We start from the raw sequence: 19,379 nt of genomic DNA, 5'->3' as shown, positions 1-19,379 counted from the left end.
GTGAGCCAATAAGCTCTTACAGACTGTTTCCCTCTAATATACACATAAAACCTTGTACTGGATGAAAATATACTTATTACTGATGAAAAAGAAATTATGTGAACCACTTTTGATATTTCAGAGATACTAGTTTCTATAAACACCATGTTCTGTTTTGCCCACATAGTTTGAGCTATTGACAGACTTTCAGGGAAAATGTAACTCATTTTTCAAGTGAAATTTAAAAGAAAAGCCAGCATGGAGTTCTATCTCTCTCAGCTGCTGTTTTCAGAGATTCAAAACAGAGCTTCCACAATGCAAAGTAGCTTTTAGAGCTGAAGACGAGCCCCCCTGAAGTCCCACAGCACAGTAATAGAATCTAGTAAAAGAGCGAGACAGCGACAGAGATGGATTGCGCTGCATATTTCAGCAAAATATAAACCCAGAAGAGCCCAATGGAGGTGGCTGGGGACGTGAGTAATGGTGAGTCAATGGAGGACAAAATGTCCCTGTCAGATTTAAGAATTGTTAAGTGACTTTATTTACAAAAGTAGGTAAATATAACCAAAAAAGGGCTGAGATATTGAGTTCTCAGTGAATGTATATGTCAAATGTCATTCTTCTGTGTTTCTCTGGCGCATGAAGGCATCAGCACATTTCAAAAGCACAAGAGCAAGCCAAACTCACGTTATTCCTCTAACTTTCTATTTTTAACCATATAACCAAAACTTGATAAAACTTCAACACCGAGCTTACTTAGTTGGTGGATTCGTACGGGGTCCGATGCCGGGCCCAGTCCTCCTTCGCTCACTGTCTGAATGCGGATGATGTAGTCGTCGTCCTCCTCAATGAGGGTCAGCTCTGCTGTTGAATTGGCTGTTGTGAGTGTGTTTACCTCTTTGTGTCTCTGTCTCCTGTATGACAGCTGAATGGAGGAGAGAAACAAGGTGGGTGAGACATTGTAAATATGTATTCTAACAGCCTGACAGCTTGGAGGTAAGGTCCACGCTTTCACCCAGTCTGATACATAATAAGGAGAGCGCAGACCTCCCCCAAGGCCAATAGTCCACTCTACTATGAAATACAAATCTGCAACTGCTATATATATATCTGAATATATTTCCAAAACTATTAGAATGATGTCAAAATGAGTTTCTGCTGACACCTCAGCTGTTGTACCTTCTTCTCCGGTTCTCCCTTATGAAACCAGTGTCCCTGAGTGCTCCATAACGACTGCATGCTGTATTCAGTTTGAGAATGTATATGTGTATCCCAGAGGATTACTGGTACCCGTGAATGTGGATTATGATATGGAGTCATGGTATTTCTAGAATAGCCTTTGTTTTGTCACCATTTAACTTCACTACAATCTACTGGGTTTAAAGATGTATGGCTTTTAGTAGGCCAAATGCAAGCAATATTAAGAAAAGTGACAAAAAAATGTGTGGATCCGCCCTGTGATTCAGATCCAAACTATGAGTTATAGGTTTACATAAATATGTTAACCAAGTTTCAGGAAAATTAGGACAGTACTTTTTAATCCTGCTGACAAAAAAACAAATAAAAGAAAAAAATGAACTCATATCCTCCATGGCGGAGGTAATAAACATGATACTGTGAAGCATATTGAAAGAGTAAAACTCACTTGATAGCCTGTAACTTCGGACTCTGAATCCATCGCCACCACAGGTTCCCAGTAAAGAGACAGTTGAGGGCCAATTAGGGTCCATTCAACATTCAACGGTGGCTGGGCTGGCGCTGCATGATATAAAAATAATTAATTTCTATATGTCAGTGCAGAAACATATTACTGTCACATCAATATATTACAGTTATATTATTTCTCCTTTGGGATAAGGTTACTTCCAAGAATGAGATTAGAAGATATTGTTATTGTCATTTGATTTGTGTGATATGATAATGCAAATATGCCTCAACACATATTATTTATTTTAATTTTGTATTAATTGCAACACAAAAAGACAATCCACTAAGGGAATAACACAAAAACAACAAGAGCAGTCGATACAGGGCAGTTACAAGTTGTGTTAGGTGTTGTGTGAGTTGATGTTAATATGCTGTTGGTGTTAGTGTAGGCTTTGTCTGTGTGTGTGTGTGTGTGTGTGTGTGTGTGTGTGTGTGTGTGTGTGTGTGTGTGTGTGTGTGTGTGTGTGTGTGTGTGTGTTTACTACGCACGTCCGTCTTAATTCCAATTTACTGTGTAGCTCTGAATACTGGTATGAGTGTGCTTAAATTATGATTGCGGCTAGGCAAAGAAAACAAAAGTAAGATAACAGGTTAGATGGGATCAAGTTTGTGAGAAATGAACGAGATGACCAAACGGAGTGAGGTTCTGTTGCATAATTTTTGATGGAGGAGGATATATTTTTCAGAGAGAAGTAATCTATTAGAAGGTTTTTCCAGTGTGTAATGTGCATGTCTCAACACATATTAACCTTCTCCTGCATTGCAGAGAAACCCAAGAAGTCTTTATCAAAACCCCAACAGGCATTAGTGTGGTTACAAAACCCAAAAATCCGGAAGAGCGGTCTGGTGTGCTGCAACTTACGTGGCTTCTTGGTGGTGACATTGATGGCAGGAAGGAATGGGCCGGTGCCTGCTGTGTTAAAGGCGCTGACTGTTAGGAAATACTGCGTGTTTCCCGCCAAGCCGCTCACTGTGACTGAGGTTTGGTTCCAAGGCACGCGAACCTTCCCCATGGTCTCTGGTTTAGTGTCGTCTTCCCAGTATACCACCTGTGTGACACGGAGAGCAAGTCATTTGGAATATAACGGTGATGTATAGCATTTAGATTAGAGCCACATCAGTACTTTGTATCACATGAAGCACAAAATAAGTCTTTGAGAGAAATGATGAACACCTCTAACTGTAACCTCTGAAGAGAGATCATAGTTTTCTTCCACCTTTTCATTTAATAGTACTGGTCATTTTTGTGTATTATTCAGATACCAGTTACAGAATGGTACAACAATTTAGGGCAATTAATTATAATTTCCTTTATTCCAGATTAATCTACTGATATGTTTTATGAATTTGTTAATGATTTAATTCATAAAAATTAAACAATAATAAAAAATGTCAAGCCCAAGGTGACACCATCAAAATTCTTATTTTCTCTAAACACTTTAAAGTGGAAAAGTAGTAAATACTTACTGGCTAGAAGCAAAGACCAGTAAAACACATTTGATTGATCAATTATTGAAATTAACAATCAAGTTTTTTTCTTTAGTTGCTTGACAATTTTTTTTTTATTATTGTCTGATTGTTGTAACAATACGATACATCAGTGTTGGGTAATATGGTATGAAATATTTATTTCTCCACTAATGAAAATCTGTCTGAATCTGATGTTGACTTCACAGATATGAAATAGCACAAAAGCTCAATTTCCTGCACGGAAAATATTGAAACTACTTTGGCTTCATTGAGGAGAAGAATAACAACAACATCTTACATTAAAGCCCTTTGATCATTTTGATTATTCCGTCAGAGGCATGCAGACGAGGCAATCAGGCTGCCCCAGTTTTTGAAGGTAACATAGAATTGCAATCAACTAATTTTGGTTTAAAATGTAACGTTTTAATATTCCTATTTTATTTAGAAAACAATACCACGAACACAGATCGATCCCCTGCTTTGTTCTACCGTACATTTTTACCGTTTTCAGCATTTTCTGTGTGGTGTGATTGCATTTGTTGGAATTCTGACATGAGCCCTGGTGTAGCTATCATGAAGCTTTGTATCATGATATCCCACAAATGTAAGCAACATGAAAAGGCACACGGACAGGCAATTTTCTTTTGTTCTCTTGAAAACGCTCTGACATGTTTTCCTGTCGTGTTGGTACAAATAACTGTATAATTTTGGCCTGAACATTCGCCCAACTGAAACACCCATTTCCATGGCGACACCGAGTTTGGAAGTGATGTCTTTGAGGTACAACAGGGGTGATGACAAGCATTTGGATCGTGCTACGTGTGATTTCTATTTCCATTTAAAAGAGTAAAATGTACCTCATAGCCCAGAACCCTTTCAGGGGTGAAGGAGAGAGCCTGCCAATTCACCTCAATCTCAGAGGCTGAGACACTTCTGGCCCAAACTCCCGCTGGCATCCCACTTGGCTCTGAAAACAGACAACAGGAGACTGAGCAGTGCCGCTGTCTCCCAACAGCACAGAGACAAGCAGAACAAATCTCTTCAATTTTTACATTTATAACTGTGCGGCATTCTCGTTGATCTCTGCTCAGATTAATCATCGCACACAGGTGCTACACTACACACTGGCCCCCTCTCAGCACGCTGAGAGTTAGCATAGATCTAAATGCCAAGCGTTTTTTACTTTGGCACAGCCATTCAAACGAGTGGTGATATTTGGAGGCAGGCTGCCTATTCTTACATAAATGTGTTGCAATCGTCTGCCGTTTTTTTTTTTTCCAACTTGTAAAACGATTTTAACAGATGTATTTTCCTGCACGTCTCATCAATCTCAGCCCCATTCAGTAGATGAAATAAAACCACTTTCATGATCCTTGTCCCTTTTAAAAGCAGAAAAAGCTGGGCAGCTTTGCAGAGATCCCGCTCGCGTCCATTCCTTTACCTGTCTCTGCAGAGTAGATGGTGATCACGGCGCTGAAGGGACCTTGTCCTTTGCTGTTGTAAGTGCCAACCTTGACATGAAATGGAGAGAAGGGAGCGATGCTGTCGTTGCGGTACACGTAGCGTGAGGCTCCGGGGGCAGAGGTGGCCACGTGAGTCCAGGTAACTTCTCCGAAGGCGCGGAAAGCAATGATGTAACCAAAGCTCTCACCATTCTGTAGTTCTTCGGGAACAGGCTGAGAGTGAACACAAAACTATAGTGATATTAAAACATATACAAACCACTCACGTTCACACCACCGCTGGGCTCACACAATCACCACCGATTCTCACGGTGCCAAACGAAGTGCATGACCCACAAATTGGTTTTGTGACCCACCTGATAATATGAAATAAGCAGCAAAATGCCATTTAAAAAAAAATCTATGCTCATTACAGAAATCCGTGGACCTTTTAAAAGGTAACGTTATTCTTCATTTAATGAAATGAGAAAACTCAAACAAAGATAGCTTCGCACCTTTTGACTTCTGAAAGATCAACATTATTTTTCATCTACCTAACTGGTTTACTTCCTTTAATTCATCACACACACCAAACCTCATAAATGACAACTGTCAAATTCCATGTTATGTATACTTTGCGGGTGCCTTATATGCAGACTCTTTAACTGAGAAATTACAAGAACGGCAGCGCCAGACATCAATTGACCCCAAATTTATGACACCCACCCACGAGCCAAACAGAGCAAGGGCTTTGATTTAGCGAGAAATATTACACACCTCACTCAAGGATAAAAAAAAGTCTGACTACAGTTAGTGTGAATAACAGACTAGAACATAAGACTGATGACTTACCTCCCACGTGATGACCAGTTCAGATCTGCTCCCACCTCCTCCACCCACATCCCCTGGTGCTGCATCTGGAACTACAAAACAGAGACATCTCGCTATAAAAACAAGTAATAAGACTGTATGAAAAGAAATTCTAGTGTAAAAAGTTAAACGCATTAACTGTACCTGCATCCTCTGTCCTGGTCTTGACAGACACGGGGCTGGGTTCTCCAATCCCAACACTGTTTTTGGCCAATACCCGAAACTCATACTCGACCCAGGCATTGAGGTCGACCACAGTGGCTGTCAGTGTGTTCCCGTCGATTACCTCGGGGACTGGAAAAAAAAAATTATACACACAAGTTATACACAGTTATTTGATTTTGTGTCTTCACCGCCAAAGGTGTTGCTCCTAAATGCTAAGGAAAGGTGAAATGCAAAGTACAATGTGAAGGTGAGGTAAGACCGTAAAGGAGTTACCTGTCTTCAACACACAGGGTCATAAAGAAATGTTCACGGTAGGGATGTCCTGACCCGATCTCAAAGATCACAATCAGGGCCAATCAAAGCCTTTTGTAAGTGATCAGCACGGGCTGTACTGAGATACATTTAGTCACGATCCTTTGCTTTACTGTCGCATGGTGTCATAAACGGAGAGCACATTTGTGTTAGGATGCACATGTGCACTCTGACATGTGGCATACGTGAGGCTGTAATGTGTGCAGTGTGTTAAAAAACGAAAGCAACACAGCGGCCACTTGTAATGTCTGTGACACCAAAGTAACAGAGTGGTGTTAAATACTACTAATTTGATAAGGCACCTAAAATAATAATAAACACTCAACGAAAACAGCAAGTTTACTCGGGTAACTGTGGATGTTAAAATTAAGCTATAATAACGTTTCCAAAAAAGTTGGGACACTGTGAAAAATGTAAACAAAATCTTAAATAAAAAATAGACAACATATCAGATGATGAAACTGAGAATTTTGTTTGTTTTATGAAAAATAAATGCTCATTTTGAGTTTCCAAAAATGGGGTTGCATTACACTAATCTAAAGTGGTATTGTGATTATGACACCCAACACCCATTTATAATGACATCTTTTAGTTTGTTTACTTGGTTATTTTGTTTTTAGATAACATTAAAACCAGTGCTTCTGAAAATATTTTTGTTTGTTAAGATCGTTATTTTATAAAAAAAAAAAAAATCAAAGAACAGCTTGGGTGCAGGCAATTTTTTTCATAATGCACTGAAGTGCTACTTCACTGTCAAGCATATACATTGGATTAATTTTGATCATTTTAAGTGCGCCCTGTGCAGCTGTATTATCCAGGAAAATACAAGTACCAGATTGAGACTTGTTATCAGCAGATATTCAGCAAAAAAACAACAACCAAAGTCATAGGGACATCATTCAAACCCTACCCACATCATCTTGAAACTTGTATCAACATTTTTGTTTGCTACGTCGGGGCAACATTGACTGTTAGTGATATCCCCTATCACCTTTTCAGTTTGTATGGGTAAATTGTTAGCAAACAGTTACCATGAATACATGCATTCAACCTTTGCAGAACCAGATGTCAGCAGAACAGACCTGACTTTAACAGATCAAAAGGGTAGCGGTTTTGACTGTGGTATGTGTAAAAATGACCTCTAGATCTCTTGAGTAAGACCCCGAATTCCTCCCATCTCCAGAGCCCTGGCTCTGAAGCTGACCCTACGCTCTGACCTCCCTGCCAAAGGGGCTGGAGAAATAACACAACTTCCCTGTGGGGGATCTGTGAATTATCTCGATATCTTCGCATGTGCTATAAGATGAAAGTTCATCTTCAAGTGCTGTGTACCTGTGTTAACCCTCTGCCAGCCCACAGTGAAGGGAGTTCTGGTCTGGATGAGGTAATTGCTGATGGGGCTGCCGTTGTCCCTGCCGGGGCTCCACGCCAGCTGGGCTGTGCTGTCTGTCACCTCCTCCACCGTCACCGAGTCTGGGGGGCTGGGGGGGCCTGGATCAATCACAGGAACAGACACTGTGAGGTATTCGCACATGCAGAGGCGGAGAAGACGCGACAGCACATTCTGCAAGGCAAACATGAGCACCACATATATTTGCATAAAAGAAGACAGCGGCCTAAATGATACTGCTGTAAAGCCTATATATCTTGAAATCACCATTAGCAAGAGAACATTTTGAAAGAGCTTTCAGTTGAGAAAAAGTAATGTCCTTCACAAGGAATTAAAAAAAAGTTAATTTAAGATTTATCCTCCAATATTCACCCAACTTGTAATCCTTCCCTATCATGGTCCTACTGGTAATTGATCGATGAAACAGCAGACGTTAGTAGATGCAGAGAGTAAAATTAAAAGGTAAAAGATGAAAAAGGGCCTCACAGCCCAGAAGAACCAGTTTTATCATTTATTTTCATTATCCCACCAATTAAGCGGTGTGATGTTTTACTTTAGCCTCATCCACTGTTTCCTGTTCTAATGAACGTGTCGGCTCATCAGAAATAATAGACCACTAGAGAGCTGTGAGACAGGCCGCAGGATAATAATGCCCCTAGCTCGGCTCACACTCCTCACCAGCTCTGAAGTGGCTTCTGATCTGAAGCCAAATACTCTAATTATCTAAGTGTTAAATGATTACTTTTATATACAATCAATGTTCTGCGAACACAAACAGATGATTTTGTGCTTATAATTGTGCTTTGTTCAATATGTATAAAGATTTATCAAACTACAATCATGGTGCATTCCCAACAAAGTGCTGAGGTACTTTTTGTTTTGTTTACAAAAGCCTTGAATGTACTGCCCTTATATATTTGGCCTTAAAGCCATGGCTTTAAAGATATTGATCTTTGTAAAACTCATTAGCAGCTCTTGATAACCCAAAAAACAACAACTTTAATACACTGGCCTCATTAATACATATTAACGGTGCACACGATCAAGGATCAATTCCTTATCCTCTTAATTATATTTCATTGGCTGAGGCAAGAGGGTGCCGTCAGTGTCTCGAGGGTGTTCAAGTAATCTGTTATTAATATGGACAGACTATCTGGGCTTTTATTTTGAACTTGGCAGAAGGTAAAATTAATATCTGGCTGTATTTACAGACACAGCAATATTAATTTGATCAGAGTTTAATATTGTAAAAATTGTTTGAAATTATTGTAAAATGTGCAGTCACTCATGTCACGTTTATTATTATATCATAAAAGAGATTAAATAACACTGATAAAACACCTAGTAGTGCAGTGTTGTATTGACTGTTGTGAGGTGTATCTCTCTTTATACCGGATTGACACTGATGCTGCAACTGTCAAATGATGACAAGTGCTCACCAAGTGGTCCGAATGCTAATAACCATGATGTTATCCTTACACGCTGACCTTCTCTATAACCACCATCACCACCCGGTGGAGTGTTTGTGACGCATCATGGAGGGGCATCTAAAACATTTTCCACTGCCATTGTAGAAAACAAGAACCCAAATTATCACTCAAGAGTCTTTGTGGCAGGAGTGATTATCATTGACCTTCAGTGCTGCGAGAGGAGAGAAGCGAAACAGCATTGGAAATAACACCTTGCAAAATTATTGAGCAAGCTAATATACATGATTAAAATATGTCTATTGCCAGTAACAGCAATAATCATATTGACTGTGTGTGTGATCGTAAATTTCCGTATGTGCAGCTGCAGTCGTAGTGACATAATCACCGTATAGAGAGACCTGCATTATTCCCATTGTTGTTTTAGCATTAAAGTGGCATTTCTGAGTATATGTAACTGCAGCCGGAGAGGGAAGGGACATTCTGCCTTCATGTTTTCTCACCAGTCTCTCACAGCACACAGCCATGCAGATAGTTTGGATTTAATTTGTCAAGGTTTTGAGATATTCTCAAAGATTTCTGCCTCCTCAATAGAAAAAGAGGTAAATGGGATTAAAAAAATAAAAATAATTACATCTTGAGAAATGAAAAAAAAACAAAAAAAACAAAGAAAACCATCTCTTTCTGGATTCAGTATTCTCATTGCTTTGAATAACCCACACAACCTGAGACAATTTCTTGAGAAAAAGTAGTTTCAATGAAAACAGCGTGTTCCACCGAGTTTGCAGACAAGGATGTACAGTATTTCTGAATTTTTTTTTTTGATTTTTTTTTTTTTTTGATTTTATACACTTTATTAATACCCGAGGGGAAATTTCTTCGCTACAGCAGGGGGACTCTCAGGGGGGAGATGCTGCAGCAGGCTGCCACTAGCGCGGCGCCAGGTAACCTGACCTGAGGTGCATGTTTTTGGATGATGGGAGGAAGCCGGAGAACCCGGAGAGAACCCACGCAAGCACAGGGAGAACATGCAAACTCCGCACAGAAAGGCCCAGGACCGGATTCGAACCCGGAACCTTTTTTGCTGTGAGGTGACAGTGCTAACCACTGCACCACCGTGCCGCCCATAAATGAGATGAGAGTTGGTGGAGAGGAACTAAATGCATTTACACAAGCACTGTATTTACATTTTGAGGTTACTTGTACTATACTTGACTATTTCCATTTTATTCTAGTTTTCGTTGACTTCAACTTTACCACATTTCAGAGGGAAATAGTGTAATTTTTAGTCCACCACGTGTACGTCAAGTACAGCTACTTCTAACTTTACTGTTTAGAGAACAAAGCTAAAGAGATAAAAGATATTTTCATCATGTTCTTTCATCGTGTGTTTAAAGTGTGAATTATCCAATATGCCACAAATTTGAGAAAAATAATTTTAAGAAAAAAATAATTTCTGTAGGATGAATCATTTCACGATGACTCCCACAAATGATTTCACAACCAAATGGTTCCCAGTCATGAGTTTGCGAACTCATCTACCTACAATAATAAAATGCTGCTTACACACTGATGCATCAGTGTAAAAATTCTCATCATGTCTCCCATAATAATATACAAGTCAGAACGCCATTTTTCTGACATTACACGAGTAGGATTACATATACAGGGATTTTCCTGTCATGAAGTATCTTTTACTTCAGTAAAGGATAGCTTCAGTAACTGGATATTGTTCATCGTGTCAGGGTGGCGGCTCAGAAAAAGATCATAACCAGAACTATGTACATGGCTTGGTCCCACGAAAGGAAAGTATGAAAACATGTTTTCTAGTAATTTGGGTGACCACAGTTTGTTTGCTGGGTTGTCCACATTTTGTACACTTAATGTGGCGCTACACACTGTTTCAATGTGCTAACTGTGTCCTTCATGGGTCACAGGTAATAAAGACAGTGTGGGTTTCTAAATAGGAAAATGACTGCCCTACTGCTCACATTGAATGTTTTAATCGATATACGGCCAGTATTTGTTAAAGGTCTGCAGTAATCAAATAATGGCTTTTTTTTTTGCCCTCCAAACACCGGTTTCCTATACAGCTTCATGCTTTGCCGGCCAACATCTGAAGCCTTTCGATCCAAACAATGAGACATCCATGACAGCTGCCGTGAGCAGGAAGTGTAAATAATGTACCATCTGAGTCAGTCAAGTTTGTCTCCAGTCAGTATGAGGCCAATCCATTTCCCTGGCCTTGATATTGTTCCGACATGAAAAACAGCATTATTTCTACTTAATCCTCAGCCGTTTAGAAACAGGTATAACAATGCCATTTGCCTTGAAGATCTTCAACATGCCAAGCTGAATCAGTGGTGGGTATCCTTACAAGATAAATATATGGATTCAACCATTTCAAAACTTGACACCAAAATCATCCCTCACCTCATCTGACATTTAACATATTTGCGTAGTGTCAATTTGCTGGACTATTTGGCGCATTGATTTAAGCGAGAAACATCCCTCCCCTCACTCTACATGCAATACACTCCCTGAAAAACACAACAAAAGTTATTTTGCTCTGCCCAGTGTTGCTCTCAACAATCATATCTCTCTGGAGCTATACATACTGCATGAGTGAGCACAGACAGGCATCTAAACATGCCACTGTCAAGTACATTGCAGCAATATTGAAAATTGGTTATTAAGAAGAGAGCGAGAGGGGAAGAAAAACACATCCAAAAAACAGAAAAAAAAAAATCCTAGCTGGTGTTTTTTGAAGTTTTTTACTTCATACTTCCTACAAACATCCTTGAATGCAATATAAAGGAAAAGAAGCTTTCTCAGTTTAATGCAATCAAGCCACTGTTAAAGAAATAAACAGGACATAAAAACTGTGGATATGATTTTCACGAGGATATGGGTATTTTGGTCGCACTGCAATCACCGCCTGCAACAAATCCATTTGAGTTTAAAGCCCTAAGTGAACATTACACGCCCTCAGCATTCTTTGTATTCTCAGTAAAGCACATCCACAGACAGTAATGCCTTCAAAATATCTCAAACACAGCTTACAGACTACAGATATTTTTTGATTGCAGCTGCATCCATCAACTACCTTATAGTTAAGTCTAGATTTTTTAATTTCTCCCTTTTAAAAGAAGAGCCCATTAAACAACCCTGGCTGTAAGCCCTGTTTAATTAGTGACTGCAGTGCAGAGAGGAGGTTTTCTTACCTTTCACGATCAATACCGCCACGGCTGACAGGCTCTCCACGTCCGTGTCTACCACACAAATATATTTGCCAGCATGGTAAAGCTGAATGTTCCTGATCATCAGATCTCCTGCTGTTCTCTGCTGAGGAGGAAAGAAAGCTTTATGTAGCATGAAAGATAACGGACCTTGTGACAGCTTATTAAAGAATGTAGTGAAGCATAGCTAAAGTGCAGTAAATAGCGGTTCCAAAAGCGACTGCAGATACTGTAGTTATTTTGTGAAGACTTTGCAGGTGAAAAATCAACAAAAAGTTCAGTGGAATTTTTTTAATATACCAGGTCACAAACAGCTGTTCAACATGACCACAAATGAAAAGGATCACGGCCAGAATTCACAAAAATTGAATTCAGCAAATGGAGTTTTTGTGTCGGGCAAGGTCTCGGCTATTTCACTGTGACCTTCAAGACATGTTGCACAAAACTATACAAATAAGCTATTACTACCGAGTTCAGCAGGCAGTTTTTGCTCAATTGAAGAGGGGGAAAAAAAGCCCGTTTGAGTTCTCATCTGAGAGGACACCCGTAAGCAGCGAATGGTAAATTAGTAGTGAAATCGTTCTCTTGGCATTGGCAGGGAAACGTGGCAGCAGAGCCAATGTGGTTTAATTATGGAAATTAAATTCCCTGAAGCAGCAAAGTTAAGTTGATAATCTCTTTGGACTGGGGACATTCTAGCATTTCTGGGGAAGAAGTCTCTTTTCAGATAAGAACATTGTCAGTCAAACACACACAAGAATAATGGTTAATCTCAAAGGGTGTGAGGATGTTCCGAGAGTGTTTTGTCATTTGGGTCTCTGCCATGCTTTGATTCCTTTAAAAGACACCTCTAATAGTGTGTATCCCCTCCCTTTTACGAGGGGCTGTGCAGAGGGCCACGTCAAAGCAGAATTTGAAGAGAATTCAGACCAGCCAAAGTATTAAAAATTGGATTACTTCAGAAGGTTGAGCTCGAGCAGAAGTGTTCTCAAAAAGCTGACAACCTGTCACAATGGCTGAGCAACTAGCGCATTACCTACATGATGACTTTTATGTAGGAAGTGTATTCTCACATACCGACTGCTATGTTTCCATTCACAAAAATACAATTGGAAGCTTAGAGGGTCTGAATGATCTAATAGGACTTCTTTCCAAGGAGTTTCACATTCCCACAGTTTATTGTGCCTCTGAGGAGACTTTTAGAATTGCAAAAAGGATGGTATCACACCAACTGCAGCAAAACTAACCACAGTAAATCTCTCCAAGAAATACCATGATGTCAAACCACAAGCTGTCCCCTTTTAACTAATGGCAGGACATGGAGTGAAGCAAGATGGGAGGAGGTGCCAACTGCCCATTCGCACGTTCTGAAAAAGTATGACTGCGGGTCACTCACCCCACCCACTAGCTCAAAGTGACCATCTTCCTTGGCGATGAGCTGTCCATTGAATGCCCAGGAGAAAGAAACGTCAAGGACGGGGTCACTGGCGACCTGGCAGGGTAACACAATGCTCTCGCCCACAATGATCTCCATGTCCACGGGCCCCTGGATGATTCGGGTTGGATCTGCCCCAGACAAAAAACACATTGGGGTCATTTCTGAAGAGGAGGGTGACAATCTTGTGCAGAACATGAGGCATTTCATTGCATGTAGACGAGCAGGACTTTGTTGATTTTCTGAAACAAAGTCCCTTGATCGAACACGAAAACATGCTGTGTAATACAGTGACTCACAGGCAGAGCAGTGTTGTGTATATAAAGGACAGGTCTCATGAAAGTCTCCATCAAATAATGTGTGATAACATGCAGCCTGCCACCGCTAAAATGACACAATACTCTAGGATGACACAGCTCGCATAAGCTTCTGAAATCCTGATATTACAATATTAATTACAATTGCAATTATAATACACTGTGGATCAGATAAAACTTCATGTAATAGGCTGCTCTGTGCATCCAGTACAAGAAGCAGGAGCACTGCTTTAAAGTCTACTATAGAAATCATTTGGCTAAGCCTTGTGTGCTTCAAAAGTCAAGATAATGAACCTGCAGGAATCAAATAAAGAAGGTGCAACACAAAAGAAGAGGATTTGCACTCTTACATCTTACCTCAGGGATTAAAAAAAAAAAAAAAATCACACGTGAAAAGTGTCCCCTCAACCCTTAAGCTGGTAATAATCAATGTCTGGGTCACGTCTCTGTGTCCGTGACTGCATTACGGCTTTGAAAAATACACTAATGTAGAAAAATAACTGGCCTCGTCAGTTAGAGCGGCAGACAATATTGTTCAGCACATTCATAAAACCAATAAGAAACTCAGCGAACACTCAACTATTACTCTGCTGGAAACACATGCTTAACAATAACAGCCTTTGTAACAGCACCTCGCTAATGCTTTCATTGCTTCCACTCAGGGCACTATTATTTGTTGCAGTAAATTGTTTGTTTCAGCTGCTTTGAGAAAAAGAATGATCGAGTATTTTGTCAAAGTGCATTATTGCAGCCGATGCAAAAATGCAGCCGGACAAAGCAACTCAATGAAGATTAAACTGAGAGACAAGATTTTCAGGCTGCATGCAATAAGCTTTTCATTGCAATTATTAAGTCTTTTTAAACAAATACAAAATAATTATCTAAAACTCCAATGACTTAATGACTTACTTAATTATGCTTTGTCCCTCCTGAACAGAGACTTACCAAAGTTTTGATACACTTCTCAGAGCAAAACTTTAAGCCTGTTTATGTTTTCTACCCACCAGTTATTGACCCAAGTCCTTGCGGTACAGTAGCTCTCCCCTGCCTTAATCCATACAGAGCAATAATTTCTGCTTACTAAGTGGAGTGCACAAACAGTCTGCTATTTAACAGTGGAGCTTACCGGTAACAAGGAGCCTTCCAGTTGTACTTGACATGCCAAATCTATTCCTAGCGAAGCATGTATAGCTGCCTGCATCAGACTTGCTCACGTTGACGAGTCTCAGTGTTCCATCTGGGGAAAGTGTGATCCTATAGCAGTGCACAAACAGAGACAGCAGTTTACATCCAGTAAGAACAAAGACTGATTTTAGGCTCAGAAAACAGTGATTTCTGGATTTTGTTAGTGTTCTACGAAATCATGGACGTCTTGCAGTTAAGCATTGTGTGTGTGTGGACTGAATATTGATAAGACTAAACAAGGCTTAAAAAAAGCCGAGCTTGGATGAATGATTCACCTATCCTGATTGCATTTAAAATATTTTATATTTTTGTACATTAACTCACGCAGCAACTGCGTGATATGTCACTACCTGTCATTGGTGTGGATAGGCAGGTTTCCTTTCTTCCATAAGATGCTAGCGATGGGATAGGCCTGGGGTTTGCACTCTAAAGTCACTGTAGTTCCTGCCTTGGCTTTGAGCAAAGCTCTGAGGACGTTCCCTGTGAAGTCTGGAGGAGAGGCTGATGGGAAAACAGTAAACTGACTTTAGTACAAGACTGAAATCTCACAAAGCATTTGAAGCATGCTTCAGTTTGATCTGTGAAACTCATCAAATCTTAAAGTGATGGAGACAGACACTTTAAACATTTGTAATGTCAATAAAATAAATATAGGATTGAAGCAGTACTGTTGATTTTTAGTCTGTTTTCTATTTATAAAAAGAATGTGAAATGCAAACCTGAGCATATAATTCTGTAACTCTCAATCAGTTTAACTGTAAAATATCAAGTTTATTGTTCAATTCCGTATCTATCACGCCATCTTCATCCTAACATCAAAGTAAAGGATAAAATGAAGGAAGAAATACATTTAAATGTGTTTGACCCCACAAAATCATCCCCACTGACCCCATTATCCGCTAATCCAGACAACCTTTAAGAATGACAGTAAGATAACCTTTAAGATTATGTGGCAACAATGATTTGAGGATTTAAGAGAGATATAAATGCCATCCTACCTAAAACCATTAGTTCAGCAGCAAAATATATGACGCCGTGTTTATTCTCAGCCACACACTGGTACATGCCAGCATCAGATAGTGTCAGCACCGACACTGACAGGACTCCGTCCTCCACATGGATCCTGTCCTGTGAAGAAAAGGATGAAAGAAAGCAATTATTGCTCAAGACTTAAAGGTAGGTTTTGCTTTGGCAGCATGCTCCAGCAAAGCTCAATAAACATTGGATCAGGTTAGAGGCAACTCAATGGGCAAAGATCAAATCAGGATTATGGGGTACATAATTAATCAGTTAGAGCACAAACCATGGTTTTGTTTTCCAAATATGGCCATGCTCATTTTCTTCCCATGAACCTGTTTTAGCTTGCTGGTTGGTCCTGCTTCTACAGCGGTGATTGCATTTTTTTTTATATTTCCGCATAAATATGACGATAAACATCAGCATGGTTTCACACAAGTCCTAAAAGTAGATAAAGATTGAACTGATGAAACAAATCAGCTAAAAATAATTTACATGGTAATTTATTTATTGAAGAAAATAATCCAATATTACACATCTGAGTGTAAAAAGCATGTGAACCTCCCAGATTAGCAATTAGAGTAATATGAAAATGAAATTCAGTCAAATGATTCCAGTTAATGGGGTGATAATCAGGTGTGAATGAGCGTCCTGTTTTATTTAAAGAACAGGGAGATATCAAAGTCTGAGCTTCACAATGTGTTTGTGGAAGCGTATCATGGCAATAACAAAGGAGATTTACGAGGATGTTAGAGAAGGAGTTGTTAATGCTCATGAAACTGGAAGAGGTACAAAACCATCTCTACAGTGTTTAGACTCCCCTGTGAGACAGTCTGTGTTCAAAGGGAGGAAATTCAAGACCATTTTTTACCCTCCCCAGGAGTGATCGACCAACAAAGATCACTCCAGGAACAAGTGGTAAAAAAAAAGTCCACAAGGTCAATGAGATAGCCGGGGTAACTTCGAAGCCACTAAAGGCTTCTCTCACATTGGGTAATGTTAGTGTTCAAGAGGAGAACAGGGGCCACTGCTGCTTGTCTACAGTTTGCTCCAGATCAGGTGGACAAACCGGAAGGCTATCGGAAAAATGTTTTGTAGACGGATGAGACAAATGTACAAAAGAACTTTTTTACTTAAATGAGAAGAATTATGTATTGATAAAAGGGAACACTACATTCCATCATTAGAATCTTATCTCATCTGTGAAAAATGGTGGTGGTAGTATCATGGTTTGGGCCTGTTTTGCTCCATCTGTGCCTGGATGGTTTGCCATCATTAATGAAACAAATTAATTCTGACCTATGGCGGTGAACTTTTAAGGAAAATATCAGAAAATCTGTCTGTGCGTCATGCAGTCAGACAAGGACCCATAAATTATTCTCCCAAAAATAGTTTCAGTAGAATAAAGTCAATGTTTTGGAATCGCCAATTCAAAGTCCTGACCTGAATCTATACAATACAACACAGTTATCATTGTAAGGGAAAAATAGGGCCTCCTATAGTGTCGGCGTGTAAACCAGATGCATACTTGTGATTGAATGGTCACTATATCATCGTATGTGTGAAATTACAATTATATTAATGTCATTTTTTTAACATCACGTTTACATCATTACCGGATTATTGTGACACCTCTTTCACAGATAAGTAAGATCGGATAATTTTCCAATATATATTAATAACTTAGTTTTATATTTTTATCTCATTTGTTTAATTGGGTTCTTTTTGTATCTGTTTCTAAAACTTGTTTAAAATGTGATGATGTTTTAGGTCATATTTATGCAGTAATATAGAACATTGTAAAGGGTTTACAAACTTTCGAGGACCACCGTAGCTGTTTCCAAATCGAAGATCCCTCATTGAAAACTGAAATTGCAAGATTTGTGTCTGTTTAATTTAAGGTGTCCTGTTATATAATATATTTTGTTTCTAATGTTACATGTAAGGTTTTTGCAATATACTTGTACTGTTTCATTTTCAATATCATTTTAATTTAAACCTACACAATACAGTATGCTACAATATTTTTTTTTCATTATCAATGTTGGACATGTCAAAATGAAACTAGATAGTTTGAAAACTTTCATTGTAAATATCAGATATCTTACAACAGTAAAAATGTTCCTAAAATCAAAATAAAGAATGGCATTTAAAAGTGTGTTTTTAATAATAATAATACACTGGTTGTAGTTGGAGTCCAAATAAAAAAATGTACAGGCTGCCTCACCCTGCACATTATTAAGTATTGCCCAGAAAATAAATCTCAGCAGGCCATGTTAATGTCAGCCAAGTTAAGTTAAGTTTAACAAAATAAGACTGTATTTATTTCTCTGGTGGTCTTGAGTAAGATGTGCTGTTATATACAGTATATTTCACAGTAGATTAGGCCCATTGTCCCTAAATCTGAAGGAGTTTAAATATGCACCATGAATAATGAAAAACAACCACTGACTCCATTCAGGTGAAATGGAGCTATTCTCTCAGGAAGTACACTGATCCACTCCCTAAGACTGTGTAATCTGCCAAGGTAAAGCAGAATAAGAGACAGTTACGCCCATGTGTCATCACTGGCACACCTCAGCAAAGCTATTTACACACTCCTCTCATCTCACTCTGAATTACACTTTGAAAAACAGCAATGTGTTTTGCGCCATGCTCTCTCAAATGAAAGGATGAGCCGAAGCTGGAGATTAAGTCTTTAAAATGAAACACTTGTAGGTGGCAGAAGACAGGCAGTAATTCACCTCTGAGAGAAGCTGTTGGCCATTCTTCAGCCACGTGTAGGAGGGTTTGGGCTTGCCATTAGCTCGACACTCCCAGTGCAGTCTCTCCTCTATGGCCAGGGCCGTGTCTTTCATGGTCTGGATCCACTGAGGCTTGGCTGAGGACACAGAAATATCCTCCAGTGAAATAAATCCAACAAGAACCAGAGGACACATTTCAAGGCATTATCTCATTAAATATGATGCATCCAAAATAATTCAAAGGAGAGCATGTGTCGATCGGCAGCCGAAGTCAGCGGAAAACATAAAACGTTGGGAGAATAGTTTTGTCTTTTAAAGGCTAGAGGAGAAAAGATTGAGTGTCAGCAATGAGTTTCATCACTTAAATGTGTCAGCCGCCCGTGGCAACTCAAGATTAACAATAAACACCGAACCACAAAGCAAGAAGCTCTCGTGGCTGGTGAGGAGCAGCCGGCATCACCGCTCACCCCAAGCTGTCACCTTAATTCTGTGTATAATAAACATCACCCGTGTCTATTTCCCATCCAGTACACAGCACCCTGCATCTCCTACATATTTACAGCTTTTCAGGAAATTTTGTGGCTAGAGTGCTGTGCTCATAATAAGCACGGCTCACTTCGCAGCCACTGTACATATACTGTCACTTCCAATTTCACAAGTGTCATTTTCCCCTCTTTCAC

At 39.5% G+C, this 19,379-nt stretch overlaps 2 protein-coding genes across 5 annotated transcripts in view; one reads left to right on the top strand and one right to left on the bottom strand.

The window, feature by feature from the left end:
* The window catches only part of cntn3a.1 (contactin 3a, tandem duplicate 1), a 285,629-nt gene that overhangs the window by 72,394 nt on the left and 193,856 nt on the right, over positions 1–19,379 (top strand). The gene's annotated exons all lie outside the window — the stretch shown is intronic.
* Positions 1–19,379, bottom strand: part of cntn3a.2 (contactin 3a, tandem duplicate 2) — a 35,337-nt gene that overhangs the window by 4,808 nt on the left and 11,150 nt on the right. The window contains exons 9-22 of one of the 4 annotated variants that reach the window (XM_069140387.1): positions 18,700–18,836; positions 15,937–16,066; positions 15,289–15,439; positions 14,880–15,007; positions 13,398–13,567; positions 11,987–12,107; positions 7,278–7,436; positions 5,613–5,762; positions 5,451–5,521; positions 4,598–4,850; positions 4,014–4,123; positions 2,549–2,735; positions 1,625–1,737; positions 736–904 (exon numbers count right to left, since the gene is read on the bottom strand). In XM_069140387.1, coding sequence (XP_068996488.1) covers positions 736–904; positions 1,625–1,737; positions 2,549–2,735; positions 4,014–4,123; positions 4,598–4,850; positions 5,451–5,521; positions 5,613–5,762; positions 7,278–7,436; positions 11,987–12,107; positions 13,398–13,567; positions 14,880–15,007; positions 15,289–15,439; positions 15,937–16,066; positions 18,700–18,836 — 2,049 coding nt within the window. The remainder of the gene's footprint in view (positions 1–735; positions 905–1,624; positions 1,738–2,548; positions 2,736–4,013; positions 4,124–4,597; positions 4,851–5,450; positions 5,522–5,612; positions 5,763–7,277; positions 7,437–11,986; positions 12,108–13,397; positions 13,568–14,879; positions 15,008–15,288; positions 15,440–15,936; positions 16,067–18,699; positions 18,837–19,379) is intronic. The other 3 variants (XM_069140389.1, XM_069140388.1, XM_069140390.1) reach the window with 3 other exon arrangements.

Source organism: Embiotoca jacksoni, unplaced genomic scaffold (assembly GCF_022577435.1).
Source record: "Embiotoca jacksoni isolate LCO1_2020_lvr unplaced genomic scaffold, fEmbJac1.0.p SCAF_9, whole genome shotgun sequence".
NCBI lineage: Eukaryota > Metazoa > Chordata > Actinopteri > Embiotocidae > Embiotoca > Embiotoca jacksoni.
This window is presented reverse-complemented; position numbering and strand designations above follow the sequence as displayed.